This window comes from Vanessa cardui, chromosome 1 (genome assembly GCF_905220365.1).
Source record: "Vanessa cardui chromosome 1, ilVanCard2.1, whole genome shotgun sequence".
NCBI classification, from domain to species: Eukaryota; Metazoa; Arthropoda; class Insecta; order Lepidoptera; family Nymphalidae; genus Vanessa; species Vanessa cardui.
Genome location: NC_061123.1, coordinates 8137407 through 8156418, shown reverse-complemented (window position 1 = coordinate 8156418; position 19012 = coordinate 8137407). Strand labels below are relative to the sequence as shown.

At 34.8% G+C, this 19012-nt stretch overlaps 1 protein-coding gene across 5 annotated transcripts in view; it reads left to right on the top strand.

The window, feature by feature from the left end:
• Positions 1 to 18317, top strand: part of LOC124532587 (protein grainyhead) — an 86421-nt gene extending 68104 nt beyond the window's left edge. For 4 of the 5 annotated variants that reach the window (XM_047107688.1, XM_047107830.1, XM_047107599.1 and 1 more), the window contains 9 exons: positions 222 to 384; positions 9852 to 9963; positions 13086 to 13180; positions 14436 to 14492; positions 15507 to 15605; positions 15823 to 16157; positions 16298 to 16499; positions 17031 to 17095; positions 17453 to 18317. In XM_047107688.1, the coding sequence (XP_046963644.1) occupies positions 222 to 384; positions 9852 to 9963; positions 13086 to 13180; positions 14436 to 14492; positions 15507 to 15605; positions 15823 to 16157; positions 16298 to 16499; positions 17031 to 17095; positions 17453 to 17594 (1270 nt within the window). In that variant the 3' untranslated portion in view covers positions 17595 to 18317. The remainder of the gene's footprint in view (positions 1 to 221; positions 385 to 9851; positions 9964 to 13085; positions 13181 to 14435; positions 14493 to 15506; positions 15606 to 15822; positions 16158 to 16297; positions 16500 to 17030; positions 17096 to 17452) is intronic. The other variant, XM_047107754.1, reaches the window with a different exon arrangement.
• Positions 18318 to 19012: the final 695 nt, after the last annotated feature.

The following is a 19012-nucleotide window of genomic DNA, read 5'->3' as shown; positions in this document are numbered from 1 at the left end:
AAGAAGAAATCGCATTTTTTCCGAAATGTTTAAGAAGCAAGATTACTGTGCAGTTTATACGTCTCTACCGAATTTTAGCTGCAATGACTTTCTTATTCCACTGTTAGAAATCTGATATGACTACTAAAACTAAAAATAAAATTGCATTTTCTTTTTGTTACGTACTCTGTATCCGAGTAAGATGTACATGATTTTTAGTAATGTTTGACATATTCTGACAGGTTTTCTCCGTATGGGTTCAAATATCACCTGGAGACGGCGAGTAGCAGTTCGCAACGCCGTGAAGATGACCGTATTACTTACATCAATAAGGGCCAGTTTTATGGCATCACATTGGAATATGTCCATGATCCAGACAAACCACTTAAGAACCAAACCGTTAAGGTAAGTAAACAACCGGATGCATTTGTAATATTTACGTCTATGTGATTAATGTAATTTAACTCGAAGATTTATACACATATAGTATGTAAGAATGCAAACATTGCCTATTACCATAATCGTTATGTGGTATTTCATCTTAAAATTCGTGATTTATTGAGTAATGTGCATTTACTAAATGAATATCAGTATGAGTAGATGCGCCTGAGGGTTTGTGCAGTCCTCTGCTCATGAGTAATTTCTCTTCAAAACATACATTTGCAAAAATCATTTTAAAATATATTCTTCAAATTGAGCTACGTATTTCATTACTGTAGGTTTTTAAAAACATCCCACGAAATTTAAAAAGTACAGGAATTAGTGGGTGTTAAAAAGCAAATTATGGAAAAAATATTAATATGTAATTAACACAAGGGATTTGTAGATATTTGATTTAGCTGCAGCATGTAGCCAGTTAACGGTTAGTGACCGGATGTTTACTTCGCTCGGACCTTAGAAAGCTTAACCACGTACTTTAGAGGTATGAGCAATCGTAAAACACGCACACACGCATGTCGCATATGCATGTCTTGTAACGTCTCTATTTAATTTATGTTTAATACACAGTACGAATAAAATAGCCGAGATTATTGTAAGTGCGGATTGAAATCAATATGTATATTATATGTGCGATGGAGGATACATTTTAGTAGGAATAATTTTAGTGTAGTTACATGCTCTCAGCAAGTTGCTGACCGCAGAATCCTCGTGTCAATTTCATTTCACACGGCTCCCGGTTAGGGTTTCTTATTTACCTTCGTAACGTTCACTTTCATCGTGTTTTTTATTTGTCTTACAATAATGTAGATAGGATAATAATATACTTTGTCGTAATTCGATAGCCAGTTAAATGGTATTGGATAAAAAAATTAAATTTGTGCTCAAATTATTTTGAATACAAAATAATAAAAATGAAAAAATAACATAATGGAAAGGCAGATTAATGACACATTTTCACACCTAATATATGTACCTGAATAAGGAGAAGCATTTTTGTATCATACCACTATCTCCACATCTAGCTAGAGGATGAATGTATTAGCGTCGTTTTATACTTTTTCTATGAGGTTTTTTCTTTTCTGAATTTGATGTGAACAGTAAAGCGATACAGAAATACAGTGTTACTAAATATCAAAGCTGAAATATATTCGGTTAAGATCTATGTAAAAAATATATATTGCCGGATAACAAATTATGACAAGATTAAAAGTGACAAAATTCGATATAATTTACGTTTAAGTTGCAATAATAATGAAGCTTATGAGACCGGTTACAATAGTTAAGCGTAAATCTAGCGTGATGGGAAACTTATTATCATCCGATGAGAAAACAATTACTTAAAGACAACAAAAGATAAATTATAAAAGATTGTTGGTCACACATTATTTAAAAAAAAAATCGGAAATCCCCTTGTTTTATCACTTCCCGAGAAAATGACATAATAAATAAGTTTGCGGTACAATTAAACTGCATTAATTTTATAGTTTGTTAGTATATCTTGAAAAACCAGAAATTCAAGCTTCGTCAATCAGGTTAATCCTGTTTCGATAATAACAAAAATAAATGTTATTGTTTAGAGATGGAAACTCCTAACTCACATCGATTTCATTTCATAATTAAAAAAAATAATAATTGACTACAGTAACAATCTAGTTCCTATTAATCTATTAATCTATTAAAATGACTAACATTTTCTTATTTACATTTCTCCGGTCTCACTCGCAGAGCTAACATGAAAACACGGCTTATCTCTTTTCAATGGGCTTAGATCGAAATAATCAGAAATACAATGCGACATACGTTTGAAGTTATTATTAAGGCAGTAAGTGGGCCGCGAGTCCGGCGCATTCAATACCACTCGGATAGATATAGAGCGCTTATCTCGCCGCAATCGAGTCCGCATTGTATAGCCGCGCCCGATAATTAAGACGACGCTTTTGACATTCGCCATATAGGAACACAATGACCGCCGCGGGAGCCCGGCCCGCTCCTCGGATAGTATCGCTCTCTTTAAACAATAACCTTACTGTATTATGATAAAATAATTTCAATGCGGCAAACATCGTGTTTCCTTAACGAGCTGTTTTGCAATTTTCAATGAGAGGAGAAAAACATCAACACATTCCTATGTATATTAGGTACGAGTATGAGAAGGCTTTATTATAAACCATAATGATTTAATCTGACGTTATTAGTAACAATATATTAGTAGCTATTAAAACAATCAAACGATCGAATACTTAAAAGAAGAGTTTTTAAAAATAAAACAAAATCGTATTTGTATTATTAATTATGATTCAAAAATGTTATTTATTAAAAAAAGGTTGAATAATCTTCACCAGACATGTCTATACGACCAATTATGATCATTTGTTATACAGCGTAGCTGACAGTTTAAAATTCACACGCGATGCAAATATGTTTTGCGTGCCGTAAAGCGGTTGAGGATATGAGAAAATTTAGTAAAAAGAGAGATTTGGTGTGAGAGACGTGCGTGGCGCGACTGTAATTACGTATGGTACCGCCTTGTTTCGGCAGAACTTTGCATCTCGCGATATCATCAGCCGATTTCCGTCCACTCACAACCTGTACTGGAAATTTTGCACCTAATTAAGCACCATCTTGCTGTATGTATGTAGATATGTACATACACGTAGGACGCTCTAAATTCGCGTAAAACGTTCGCACGCTATATCGACGTTATCAAATATTTGCATTTGAATCTTAAATGACAAATACATTATTAAGATGATTCTTTTGTGTAGTCGAAAGGATGTCCTGTTAAGGGCTATGAATGAAAGAGAACGTTCTACAAAACATCAATCACAAAATATGTAGTAATTAATCATCTACACTGAGTTCAGGTAATATTGAAGGGGATAGCAAAACATCTTGTACTGCTATTTTGTATTGTGTTAAACTTATTCAAAATGAATATCATAAACAAATACGGAGATTTTTTATTCGCATAAAAACAAGTTGTTTCTTAATTGTCGTCTAAAAATAGTATTGTAAAAGTTGAGTCTAAAAGCATACAGCTTATATTTAAATTTATATTACACATACATACACATACACATGCCAAACTACATGTAGAAATACGGTACATTTACATGCGAGTTAGTGATGTAATTTAAATACGAATGTCATTTTATACCTTATAAATACCTATTGCTAGTTTACTTAAAAGTTAATATCCGTTGGCTTAACAATTTTCCCGGATTCAATAAATTTCTTGTTTTACATTATAATGACAGATCATATTTGTAATATTAGCTTTAGAACTACAAATATATTTATAAAAATAAATGTATATTCACGTCGTAATTGTTATATTGTCAGGAACAAAGAAACGATTTCTTTGTAGACTTAATGTGTTAATCATTATACAATTCGCTTCTATTAAACCGTATCTTGAACGAATAAAGCGCACACTTATTCAGAACACTTTTTACTCTAGTTTTTATCGCTGTACTGACATCACTGTTGTTCACTTTCGTAGCAACGGAAACTCGAGTAACGAGACATGTTGTATTATTTATTTTTTTTGCAATATTTTACGATTTTAATGATTGCTCCGGTTAAACTTTTTAAGGTAATCGTTAATGATGCCTTTTACACTTAACATGTTACGCTTGATGAGGGATTATAACGGTCGGCATTCGTTCGCAGCGAGTAGACCCTACCGCCGCGTACTTTTCGACCGACATCGCGGACGCCGGCAAGTGAAGGGCTGTCATATGAGACAGATTGATTATTTCTCAGAGGGTGCATTCACGTGGAAGGTTTTCGTATTCAGCTCCAAAAGAAGTTTTATAAGTATAAAGGATTTAAAAAAATCGAACACAAAAATTAGCATACGCTCCGTTGATAGTTGGAAGACGCCAATCATGTTCGCAATCAATCACACGTTGAGATGTCTCAATTTAGCTGCACCCTCGTCCGCACCGCATCGCACTGCGACGCACCGCTCTCTTGGGCTTGTCGCAGAAAAACACTAATGATTATAAATTGCGAAATTATACAACGGAAAGTCTTTGCTAACGGCGTTTCTTTATTAACATTAAATATGAATTCTTCATAATCCTTTTCAAACTTTTTTTTGTAATTATTTAGAATACTTTTTTTATATTCCTTATATGGTCTCTAATATGATCAGTTATATACCTACGAGTAGTATAGTAATCACTAAAACGTCTGCCATCACGGATTAAATTAATAAATGTTGCATAATACTATAATTTATTACATATAAGAATTAAATTCTATTAATCAAATGAGTAATTAACATACTAAATGTTGTAGGTATATGAATATAAAATTATTTCTATTGTTGCTTGTCATTTACATTTGCTTAATATGAAATATATTATATAAAAAATTGCGGTCTCTACTCAGCTCGCATCTGGTTAATGTACTTTTTTCCTTTTTCTTTTCGGAGTAATTTAAATTATGATAATGTAGCTTTTTATTTATAAAACTTATCATACCTACAGTTTTGGGAAAAAATACTTGCAAAATTAACTCTAGTTTTTTCGTTTATAATTTTCAATGGTTCGCTTATATTATAGTGGGTTATGATATATATGTATGTAGATGCTTTACGTGTATGTACATATATGTACACGCCGCGCCGCTCGACGAAGCGTGAATTTTCCACGTTCGATTTCAGGTTCGTAACGCCATACGATAACTATTACGCTTTCGAAATATTACGTATTATTCGGTAACATCAACGTAACAGCTGAAACGAATTATGAAACTATAATCACTCCTGTAATATATATTTACATTAGAGATCACTCACGCGCTTCATATTCATCATTTGAAAATTAAATTCATGCTCGTATTTAAATTAACTTTCACTTTGGTTTAATTCCATCAATGACTGACAGCTAGCTGGACGCAAATGGCGTTACGTAATGCAAAGTTCGTCATTGTTTCGATATTGAAACTGTCACAGCGCGCGCGTATTTAGCGTCAATCTTCGATAGCATCGGCGGCAGACAGCTAACTGTAATCAGCGACATTCGGCGATCTCGACGCTATTGTGCAACCCTAAGTAAATCTTATTCTAAGTTCACGGCGACGTGGTAGCTTTAATATCTATTAAAAATGTATTAAAGCAGTTAAAGTTCTTTAAAAATATATTATTTTTTAAGTACGAATAATGGTTCCACTGCTTGTAATTAGTCTCTGCTGTAGGTGGTAGGTACGACTCTAAGCCGCATCTCGCTTCCAGCGGGGCCCTGCACTTTACAATCTGACATTTCCTTTCGACATTAAAGCAGATTAGCGTTACAGCGTGACTTCGGATGTTAATCCGACGCTGGATGGATCGCAAGAATCACTCCATTTAATCGAGATTTAGTGTTCACTGACTGACACCGATAATACTATTCAATTTTACTTAATAAGTGAAATTAAGATAATATTCTCATAATATTAAGGTAGCCAAATACCAAAGTGAAGACAATAAATGTATAATCATTAAAACAATTGTCAAGTATAATTCACATTATAAGTACATTATGCATATACGGGCATCACTTATACAATTCGATTTATATATATACCTACATACTCTTAGTATCATCTATAAAAAAAAAATTATTTAATAGATGAAGAAGTCTAATTAATATATGAGATACGTCAATTAACGTCTAGCGGAAATGAAATCGCCGAGTAAGACTGATAAGTAATTTCTCGCACACTTTGTCATGTAACTTACATTTATAGATTAACAACTAATTGACGAAATAGAATTATTTATGAGTAGAGAGTCTTCTTAATTAAATAATTTCGTAGAATTATAATAATGTTATTAAAAAATGATATAAGGTATTGGATATGAAACGAAATAAATACCGACACGTACACCGTAGGCAACTGCACAGCAGTTACACCCACAGTTCCGCTCAGAATTTATGTCGAAACCGACATTCACTGCAAAGAACATTCGCAGCAAATAACCTAGGCGTTAAAACAACTAGCACAAACAACTGGCTCACTTAACAAACAGACGTATCCGTATCAGATATAGCATATCGAGACGGCAGAGCATTACTTTAGCGCTATCGATAAAGCTCAACTGTAAGCGAAATAGTTTTACCACGCAGTAAACATAAATAATTGTCATAAAGTAGATAGAGCTGATAGATGGGCGGACGGCGCTAACGAGGAAGCTTCGGTACAAAAAGCGAACACAAAGAAATCTCGATCAGCGACAATACTGTTTACATTACATCGTAGCTTATTATTTAATGACTTACGCGTATGTTGCGCACAAACGAGTTGATAAGCAGATGATGCGATACACAACTACGTTCCGCTACGATTGTTATTACGCTGTACAGATTCGAAGGTGCACGAATGCGTAACGCGATAGCTATGATTAAATTACAGAAATAATTCGTGTATTTAATAGTTGTTACTTGTGTATACATAGCTATTGTAATCTAACTTTTTGTTATGTCTCAACTTAATAAACGTAATAATTCTATTATGCACCGGTATTATAAAGTTAGACGATAATTATTTGAAAGTATCGAATACTCTGACTGATTTTGAGTCAATTCCATTACTTAAAATATAATAAACAAAAACAATTTGATAAAATTGCTTAGGAATATAAAATATGTATTTCAATATTACGTAAATATCTATCTTCAATAAAAAAAGGAAACTATTGTTTCAACTTTCAAAATGTAATAAGAATTGTAGGTATGTCGTACAACAAGTATGTGCTAAAGGTTTTTCGAAAAAAATCTCAACCAAGTCTTATCTTCAAATCGAATATATGTATAAAACATTCATTAAAATATATACTTATCATAATGTATGTACATATATACTGGCGCCATTGAGTTGAATTATCAAAAATGTTTTGTGGGATAGGAATTTAGCTTATACTTTATAATATACATACATACTAAGTTCACAACAAAAAAAAACGTTTTATATTCATGAATGCTAAAAGCAATTAATAATAATAAAAACATTTTTTTGCTACACATTAAATTGCTGGTAGTTTGGTTTCAAGGTTTGTAATAATGTGTCATTAAAAATCTGAAAATCAAAGTCATTTCAAAGGTCTCGTGATATAAAAACAAATCGATGATTTTGCTAATATATGAAATGTTTGAATCAAATGCTTAATTATTTAAGCGGAGTGATGAAATGAATTCGGGTTGTCAGAGCGTAATGGGCGACACGGGCAGCGGTCGCTCGTGTGCGACACACGGCGCGGGCGCAAGAGAAAGCGTGCTTAATCAGATAACTCAGATTGTCAACCGAACTCGGGCTCCTGAAATCGGGTCGAATGTCGATACACTCGATTAATTAATTGACGGTCCGAAAACTTGGAAGTAACTGGTCCGTAAAGGCAAAACTGTTGTGAAACACGTGAATTGCTTTTAATACAAAAAAATATCTCGTAAAAGTTCGTTTCCTTGATAAAGTATTCCACGTTAAATTTAATCATAAAGTGTAATTCCCCTCATCAAATTGCTTAGCAAAATATTGTTTTCGTACAAGACAAAATGTCAGTTGAATTAACTTATTTTGTTTCAAGTATGGAGGCAGATAAAAATGAAACACCCGATAGTGAGCGATTACTTCTTATTTATATTGGCACTCTAAAATACATTGACCAGTCCTTAAATCATCAATGAACCACCAACTCACCTATCTAGGGCTGTCACAAAAACCTACCACGAAGCATTGAAGTTGGTTTAATAATTGTATAATTAATATGGTACATTATTTCAGTATTATTGTTAAAGTATAATTGCTTAATCCATATTTATGTAGGTTTGTACAAATATACATATATTATTTTTTACAATAAATGTATTGGTTATTTAATAACTATAAATAAGCAAAATCCAAAACAAAGAATAACATATGTTTTTAGAATAAATAAATTTAAATAGCATACAGGAATCCTGTAGTTAAAAACTAGAGAATATAGTTGAAATTAAAATTAAAAGAACATTTGTTTATTAAAAATAAAAGCCACAATATTGAATGGATATTATTAAATATTTATTTCGTATTACCTCACTCAAAAACCATAGGCCAATATGTATTTTGCCACTAAAAATATTATCAACTCATTATGACAAATAATTTATATAACAAAAATAATAAAGAACAATTGTATTTTAATGCGATGGTGACTTGCCTATAATTGTTACCTAATTCAGACATTTAAGATTGTTGATTACAGCAATGTATCTCTGTCAGGCGACAATAGCTACATTGTTCATTATCAATCGCAACTTTAAAATAGACACTAAATTACGTAAAGCATTACCAGTTGGGCTCTAAATTAGTCGCTAAGTGTTATGAATCATTTATTCGTGGTCGATATTTATATTATAATACAAATCTTAAATAACAGAATGAATAACGATACCAAAACAAATAAACGCCATATTTATTACAAGCAATAAACCCAAATTTGAATGACATTTTGAATACGTTGGAACGAATTATATGCCTAGTCAAATCTCATTTACAGTTAAACATGCATTATGTATTTTCAAAAATACTTATGTCTCTTAGGAATTCTAATAAAGCAGTAAATATTTATATTTATTAATATCGATGTGATGTGCCCATGTAGAGGCGGAGTATACCGTTATAATTTTATACGTGGAGTATCTATTAGTATGCGCGGTTCCGTTGAGTTTACGCAGCGCCCGATCTACGGAGAAAGCCCGTGTCCCCCTTATTGAAACGCAGAGCTATTCGCCGGCGCAAATTACTCATAAATTCATCTATCCACAATAAAACATTGTGTTTATTACCCGTTGCTAACACTGTAACCATGTATCCTTGCGTAATTTAATTGCGGTCCTAGGTAATAGTCAATTTCTACGCTAGTTCTGAATATTTCCATATCTGATTTGATAGTGGCGTATGTATGTATATGTAAAAGATAATGCGATAAAAAAGAAATCAGTGACGGGGTAGTGATAATTTTATAAGGATTATTGGTACGTACGTATATCCACTTGGCATAGAGGTGCAGGGCGCGGCCGACCGTCGCCGAACAACGTACCGATCCATCAATCAAAGGCGACGATCGGAGGTGCTTTCTCGTCGTTAGCCCTATATGGCCAGCCTGGCACCACGCCTGGCGTAAGCCATTTCTTTTTCACTTTATTTTCTAACCTGTCTATAGAAATCGCTTTAACAGCATATTTCACCTACCGGCTAAATGGAAATAGTATTCAAAGTTCACGTAGTATGAAAATAATTCATTTAACGTAAAGATGCTACAATGTAATTAACAAATGATGAAATTCACACACTGCTTGAGTCGTTAAGTCCCAAAACCGACAATGCTGGTGAACATGCGTACATAAAAATGTCAAAAGTGTTAAAAAAAAATCCATGTTTATTTATTTTTATTTTTGTTGTAGAGCGTCGTAATGCTTATGTTCCGAGAAGAAAAATCACCAGAAGATGAAATCAAAGCATGGCAGTTTTGGCATGGCAGACAACATTCAGTCAAGCAGAGGATACTAGATGCCGGTAAGTTTAAACCTAGGAGATATTACAACGGTATTCTTGCGTGAGATTCAATAATTAAAATAAGTTTATGTAAAGACGTTTAATTGGAAAACAATGACTCGTGTGAGTAAAATGTTAAGACGGTAGCTAATACAAGGGCTCAAATTACTATAAAAACATAGTTAGTCGTGCTCGAGGCAACATAGAAACATGTAGAAGAGGTTGCGTGCGGTGGCCTCGGCTGCCCGGGCGGCGGCACTTGCTCGCCACGCAGGACCTAATTACCGTGCTGCGAGGCAGATAGCCGCGGAGACGCAAATGCACAACGCTACCCACCATTATATGTCGTTAGGCCATTTGCATAAATAACGCACAACGAGTGGATCTTCCACACCCCACAACGATCTATTAATTCTCACGTCTAAAAATAAAACCAGTGGCGCCGCATTCGGTATCGAATAACATCGTCTCTATTACTCTCTAGCGTAGCATTCACATCATGACAACATTTCATAATAACTAATTAAAAATCTTACATTGCGTTCCCATTTCCCGGTAGTTTGGTTCAGTAAAACGATATTTAATACAGATAGCCGACTTTATGAACTCGGGAAAAGAGTAACAGGAAATCACAAAAAAATCGTAAGAAATCACAGTTCTAGTAATGATATGAAGGCATTCATTGAATTTGTCGTAACAAACTTAAAATATACAACGAGCATTTTAAAGCCATCAGTCGGCAACAGATCGCATGATATCTGCTGAGTTGTCTAAAATGAAGAGTCAAGATATAAGCAAGGGTACGATATAGACGCGCGCGGACGTAATTACCGCGATGATATCGAGGAGCGCGTTCATTAGCATGTTAATTGCGCGGCGAACCTCCTCCCGCGCCCGCGTACCGTATTTTGCTACAATGATAATAATTTTGTATTACACTAAGCGAATAAGTATAAGATTTGTAAAACATTTAATAAAAAATAAGTGATCATATAAATGATCGTAGCTGTAAACAAACTCGTTGTAAAGTTAAATGAAAATTGACCTAAATTTCAAGCTAAGCAGTTAGGTAAAATATTGTGTAATAAACAGAATGGTCGCTTATTAATCTTCTGACATGCTTATTGAAATAAACAGCGCTGATATATGACACTTTATACGATCTAACATTACTTAGCTGCGACTCAAAGCATTTGTAATGAGTGACTCTGCGGCCACAAGCAGTGCCTATAAATTTAATCTCAAGGAAAATAAAAACATGGAAGCCATTAATTCGCGCGGCCGGGCCAAGTTTAATGTCAAGGTTTCTAGCTTATCTCGATGTTAGTCAAGTTTTATTTTTTACTTTGTTGTGTTATTATATAGAATAATGATGTCTAAACTCGTAGGAATTCCGTTGCTTTCGTGTTCATTTTTGGTTATACGCGCATCAACATAGTTAAAAACGTTTGGTTACTACAATATAGCCTTAATATACTTAGGTTGTTTGCATATATTAAAATAACGATGACGTCATTTTATCTTTATTGCGTTCATAAAATTAGTTATCACTAGTAAGTAAAAATACATAAAGTTGAATAATCTACACAAAGAACAAGCTTTTTATAAAACGAACATCAAAAGGAGGTGTTTATATGATGTTACGATAGAGGAGACGTCTAACAAATGCAACGAACTTGGAAGCAGCGTCAAGGGCGATATTGGACACCTGTGCGCAGGCGTGTGAAAGCGCGGAGACTCGCAATCGTAGGGGAGAGGTGAGAGGGGAGAGGTCCTGCGCCGCAACGCACTGCGCCTCTACACAATACCTTCTCCGATTACGTACGTGTCTTCTTGTATCGCGTGTCCACTGGCCGTTTCAGTGCAGCGTAGCTCCTTGGTTTACCCACTTATTTCTTTTGTCAGTTTTCATTACACCACGCTTCAGTGATTACTAATTAGACTCTTGAAACGTACTGTTTTGAAAATAATAAAAGACTCAGCATTTTTCTGACGCATATTTACACTTATTGACGATTAAAAAAACATCAACTATTTATTATTTTTAAACATATACTCACGCAATAAAATCCTTGAACTAAATATACTGAACTATATATAGGTACACTTCTTTTCATATTTCAGTTAAAAAAGTACAAAATTATTTTAACTATGTCATAAACGTTGTGCCATATTAATTATATAATGTTTTAAACAAAAAGTATATGAAATCCCCTTAACTCTATTAAAGTTACTCAATTGCTACTTACTCAATAATTAGAATTAACTAGTCAGTACTTAAAATTAGATAAAACTAAATAAGCAGTGTGTGTATTTCCATCAGTGGAAATCCATCTTTCCTATTAAGCGCAATAAATCACAGACGCAAAATTTGTAAGTGACCATTATGCAGTTTGTAGAGATGTAAATTCTTAAAAGAACATTGTCATTTCAACTCATAAATTTGTAAGAAGCTGTTAAACAATATGGTGCGTGAGGGCGGGCGGCGGTCCTCCCGTTGCTCGTAAACACGTCAGCGGGGCGCGCGCCCGCACAGATTGCAGAGCGACTGATAGCGCGCCCACGCGCCGTCCGCCGCGCCACGCCACGCCGCGCCGCACCACGATTACTCACTAACGACCACCGCCTGTCTGTTAATGCAGCCCTCGTACTCCAAAATGCAATAAACAACTGTAACAAAATACAAATCAACTTGTGACTTATTTAAGGCGGCGCGCTGATTTACCTGAACACCTGCAAATCTTAAAGATAACTTATTACAGTGGGACTAATGGTTTATGGAGTATTAAAACGCAAAAAAACATTATAAAGACATATTTCAGTTTAAATCGCAGTAATTTTGAAAAGGTAGAGTTACATTTAGTTTTAAAATTAAAATAAATTATCTTAAGCGGATTTATCGCCGTTTAGCTAGGTGGGACTGATAGGAATTTAGGTCCGCGCATACTAATTGCATACTAACAGAAATGAAAACATAGCAATTGCCGATGAAACGATCCTATCACATGATTATTCACGCCCCGCAAATAAATTTCCGTCGCCGATGACGTATTGTGCGTTGATATCTTAATCGAAATCTCCGCAAGCATTAGTACACAGTTACCTGAAGACAAGATTAATGACAACTTGTGGTTTTGTTACAGACACGAAGAACAGCATCGGACTCGCCGGCTGCATCGAAGAGGTAGCTCATAATGCTATTGCCGTCTACTGGAACCCACTTGAAAGTGCAGCCAAGGTAAATAGTCATGAAGATTAATATACGATGTTTTGGTTTGGCGTTTACGTGCTTTCTCCAAATGGAATAAATAATTCAATAATGCTTACAGAGCCAAAAGTAGACATGAAACACACCGCTTTGTACCTTAACGTTTTTTTATAAAAAGCTCATTATTTTATGAAATTTAAATTCAGATCACAATTTGATTACACTTATTAAGGACTAATTGAAAAAAGAATAAAATCCTGCAACCTTATTTGGGTTTGCTGCAAATGAAGCAAAAAATTTCGTCGTTCTTGAATATACGAGACAAAGACTTCGGTTTCGGAGTACATTTTTTAAAACATTTTTTTCATATTTGACCAAATGTCTTAGGTTGAACTTACAAGAATTAAAATATTTCCATTTTAATAAGCTTACACATTTATATTATAATTTATATAAACGTGATTGTCTCCAGTTGCGCCGGTGATACATTTATCATAATTGATTTACCTTGATTTAAAACTGTACGGCTAACAATTTAATATGAGATTTTCATTAATTTTGTAGACAAGATAAAGGCTATTGAATGTCTGTATTTTAAACAGCTTCATATAAATGTAATATTGCGGAACAGATTTATTTTAAATATCAGTTCTAACAATACAAACGTCACTTATTTCAAAATTTACAGCACGAGAACGCTATATTTAAGTATCTATCTATTTTAGCTTTAAGGCGCGAAACAGAAATGTGTGTGTGATGCTAGCCGTTTTCTAAAATTGGTTTTGGTTCTACTCGGGCACATAATTCAAGCGTGAATAATCGGTTATCGATATTCATAATTATTTACGATTGCTGAGAATAGCCGTAGCGGATGCAAGTAGTTTGCGACATATAATATGCACCCTGACAGTGATCGGTAGCAGCGGCGGCGGCGAGGAAAAACGCGATGGGTCATTTGCATAGACCACAGTAATGAGTTTGCCTCGGTTCAGCCTCGGTTACCGCCTCCCGGCGTCGACTTGCTACGCTATTACACACTTACGTCGAACCTTCAATAAGTTTCATTAAAATCAACTTGTCACTTAAAGCTTTTTACTGCCCTTCGCACAAAAAGTCGATACATGTGCGCCTTATTCCAAGTGCGTAAGGTAGAAATCTCGTTTGTAGGTACTTAGTACATACGATGTTACGTCCTCTAGGTATAACGAATGTTGCAAGCTATCATGTAATGTTTAATTCCATATAATCTATATGAATAACCATTTTTTTTTTCGCTTATTTTCAGATTAATATTGCTGTGCAATGTTTGAGTACGGACTTCAGTAGCCAGAAGGGAGTTAAGGTTTGTATTTTTATTGCTGTATATGTGAGTTTACGGTTGCAAAACAAAATAACAATAATTACCCATCAAATATACTTATGTATTTAGTATTTTATACCATATAAAGGAAAACAAAGTTAATAAATATTTACGTTGGCATTTGCATAAAACACTAGACATAATTATATAGTAGTAAGATTAATGCACAGATTTCAACTTAAAACACAAGCGATGATAGTTACCGATAGTCACGTTATTTGTTTTAAATACGCGGGGAGTAAAATATACGCGTACTCTACAAATGTAATCACATTTTTTATATAGCAGAATTTTAATTGAACTTGCGGCACTGAAAGTATTTAAATTAACGTTACGATACGTCGTCGCCGCCATCAAGGCTCGGGGTCGGTAACCGCTTTGTCGCCTGCGACTACCCGATAACTAGCAACTGACGTAAGGTCATCAACGTCGTGAAAAATACTTAGGTATGTCGTTCGGTAATCGCTAACCAATATTGTTCTACCGCTATTTCCGTTTTCACCACATTGTTGTATTAATCGTCTCTTGGCTTGGCGTGATTGTGGGGTGACGCCGCTACGACGACCTCGAAGCAAAGCAATTAAGAAGTTTTTAAAGCGATTCGATTCAGACACGTGCATATTTTTTCCTTATTCGTGAATTTTACGCAATTATCCCTTATGTACGTTTATTAAACTGTTTTTTGTTTCAATGCTAAGGCAGTAATAGATTTTAAGCGTGAAATAGCGTTTGTTGTTTGTTTACTTTGATTTACCAAAGTGATCAATTAAAATACATACGTAGCAGTAAATACAATAAGAAAATATTGTCTCACAAACGCGCAATCAAATAATATTTATTAATTTATGTATGAGTTCATAGTTCTAAGAATTCTGATTTCTGAAACAATAACATTAGGCATATATGCAAAATTGTTCACAAATTAATAAAAAAATCGTCTCTTTCAATAATATCGCCGTGTTTTATTTTAAATATTTTTTTATTTCTTGGTTACAGGGCTTACCACTACATATTCAGATCGACACTTTTGAAGATCCACGAGACTCACAAGTTTATCATAGAGGATACTGCCAAATCAAAGTTTTTTGCGACAAAGTAAGAATCATTATAATATGTCGTTCTTTATATTTTGCATTTATATTTACATTAATATCACATTCAAATTAAAATATTAAATACAATTAATTTATTTTTGAATATAAAGATCTCTTATTGCAGTGGCTATAAATAGCTGCATTAATAAGTCTTAAAGAGTTTGAAGACATAATAAATTGTAATGATCAGCATTTCATATTTAATGTGTACGTTGAAGGGGGCTGAAAGAAAAACAAGAGACGAAGAAAGAAGAGCAGCGAAAAGAAAAATGTCGGCGACAAACAGAAAAAAATTGGATGAGATTTATCATCCAGTGACCGAAAGAAGCGAATTTTACTCTATGGCTGATTTATCAAAACCGCCAGTGTTGTTCAGTCCGGCTGAAGACATCGATAAGTTAACAGGAATGGACATACAGGGATTCTATGGCCACGACGAAGCGGCCCTAGCCGAAGCTCACCTCAAAGGTGCTTCCCCCTTCCTGTTACACGCAGCGAAACCTCAAGCACCTGCGCTCAAGTTTCACAATCACTTTCCACCAGATGCACCGGCGTAAGTATACCACAGTCATGTACTCTTACAAAAAAAAATTATCAAATAGCAATACAAAAATGAAAATAATATGAAAGTAACTTAATACGTATATATATTTTCTTACGTGAGATCTCATTATTCTATTTTTACCCATACAGGTACCGATCGGATGTAGGCGGATTGTCACCATATAGCGACAGAAAAGACTCTCTGGAGCTGGAAGGCGTGCTCGGAAAGCGTGCGCGCACGTCTACGCCGCCGCTCAGCGAACGCGTCATGCTCTATGTCCGTCAGGATACTGACGACGTGTACACGCCACTCCACGTGGTGCCACCCACCACGCAGGGTCTTCTGCACGCCGTAAGTTCCACCGCATATCACTCAGCAACTCTTGACACGTCACATTGACCGGTAGACAATCGAGTCAAAGTTACGTATCAAGGACTCGGTGAGCACAAGAATAACCTTGGTGATGTCGGCTAACCGCAGAGCGCGAGTAAACGAGACATGCTCATTTTTCTCTTTTACTCGTTATTCGATATTCGTTTAGGAAGACTTTTAACTTCCGCAATAACGTAAACGAAAGGAATCGAGACGCTTCGTCCGCGGCGCGGGCGGCTGCCGCGCGGCCGCCGCTCGCGCCGCGCTCTTACCGATGTGGTGCTTCATAACCCCGTCTAATACAATCCACACGATCATCATAACTGCATGTTGTAATTAACACCCGCGCGGCCGCCGTACCGGATCCCGCACTCCTCGCGCGACTTACTTTTTTGTTCTTGTGAAACCACTAGACCGGTTACGAGCCATCGTTAGATCCGTTAGACGAGACGTCTCGGTTTAAAAACAGAAGGCCCATTGTAATTTGTTTTATTTTCTCCTCATTTTCAGATTGAGAATAAGTACAAAATTTCAAGTTCGGCAATTAATAATCTTTATCGAAAGAACAAGAAAGGGTAAGTGGTTTTCATTGGCCTCTAAACGTTCTGTTGACACATACCGGCCGCCTCGCGTTAAATATTGCCTCGCTTGATCAGAGGGCGCGCCACTAACTTCACTTGCTTGTAATATGAAGAGACCCCTTGAGGAATTCATGTTTGCTTAGTATTAAATATCATCATCCGTTTCCCTAGCTGACCTTAATTCCCCCTAATGAGTGGCATTAGTAATATATTCCTTTTTATTAATAATGTTTACATAAATACAATATTAATATCTTAACTAGTTATCTAATCTTTAACGGAATTATTCTTTATTATCTTGATTATTGAAGTGTGCATTCCCAGGACTAATTGTCAAAAACGTTATTGTAGGATTACGGCCAAAATTGATGACGAGATGTTGGCATACTATTGCAACGAGGACCTGTTTCTCTTGGAAGTGCGGCCAGCGAGCTCCAGTGAAGACGAGCCTCTCTACGATATCACCTTCGTGGAGTTGCCTCTAGAACATTAACGCTAGTGCTGCATTCGCGTTTAATTCTACCCAATTCCCATGCAGACGAATTGAAAATTTATAAAGCAATATACTGTAAAAATTCTATACAAACACTATAGTCGCATACATCCTGGATTGTAATAGACTTTCTAGTAACAACATATTCGTCTGCATCGGAAAATGTTCACCACTATCCGTGTTCTTAATTTATCTTTTCTTAAAATTAGAAGTGTAACGTCTAATGTGGTGAACGTTAAAATTCAGTGTCATAACATTCCGTATTATGTGCTCATTATTTATAAATAAGGTTGTCTCTAAAGTGTCGATCTCAGGTTGAAATTTACTATTAAGGAAAAAACATCAAAACAACGATACGTTTATATTAATAAAACGAATGTCACAAATCGTAGTTGACCGTTTCATAAACGGCGACGGGACCATTTTGTATATATATATCTATCTCTTAGTGCCTTACGAAACATTCTAAAAGATAGTAATGGCCGAGAAAAACGATTGTTTTATTTGGTAGTGTGAACATTGGCTTCTTTTTTGGAATAATCGTTACAGATATGTAAACGAATTGTTTAAGGACATAATGATCTGCTTCCGAATTAAATTGTGTGTGCCATTCACTCGGTTATCATACTAGATTTATGTAGTTATCGTTTAACAGGTACCTTTAATCTTGCCATGATGATAAAGTAAGAAAGTTCTTGTCACAAATGTAATATTGTAGATTAATACTACTACAGTAAACAAGAAAAATAATGTGCCTTTGTCATAATTAATTTTTATATCTTAATGTAAGTGAGTTAAGTCAAATTAAATGCCATCCACTTTGTTAAGTTTTATATGGATAAGTTTGCTTTATAAGCTCGCTCAATTCATTCATTTAGTAAAGTTGATATTAGTTGTAAGATCAGTCACAATGTTGTTTCCATTTTAAAAATATTATCATAACTAGAACATGTTATGAACACTGCATGAAATATTCCAGGTGTGAATATAGAGTACAATTATGTGAAATCAATCCTATTTGGCGTCATCTCGGTCGATCTTGTGATACTGCCTTTAAAATCGAAAAGGGAAATGATTAATAACAATAATCAATGTACAGTAAAGGCGAATTAAAATTTTAAATGAGACAATGTTGTTACTTCGCATAATAAACGCTAGATATAATATTTTGTCATTTGCAGTCTCATTGTCGACCATCAGAACAACTTTAACATTCATAAGCGGGAGTGGTTTGCATACAATGTTACAATTTTAATCATAATAGATATTGATATATTTTATTTTACGATACATAAGTCATCGGGCCATGACATCTGATAATGTGAATAGAATATAACCGTTCAAGACTTAGGTATTTATAAGATTTATCACGTACAGAACTTTAATTTTCGATCCGCGCCGACTTTTAAATCTAAAGT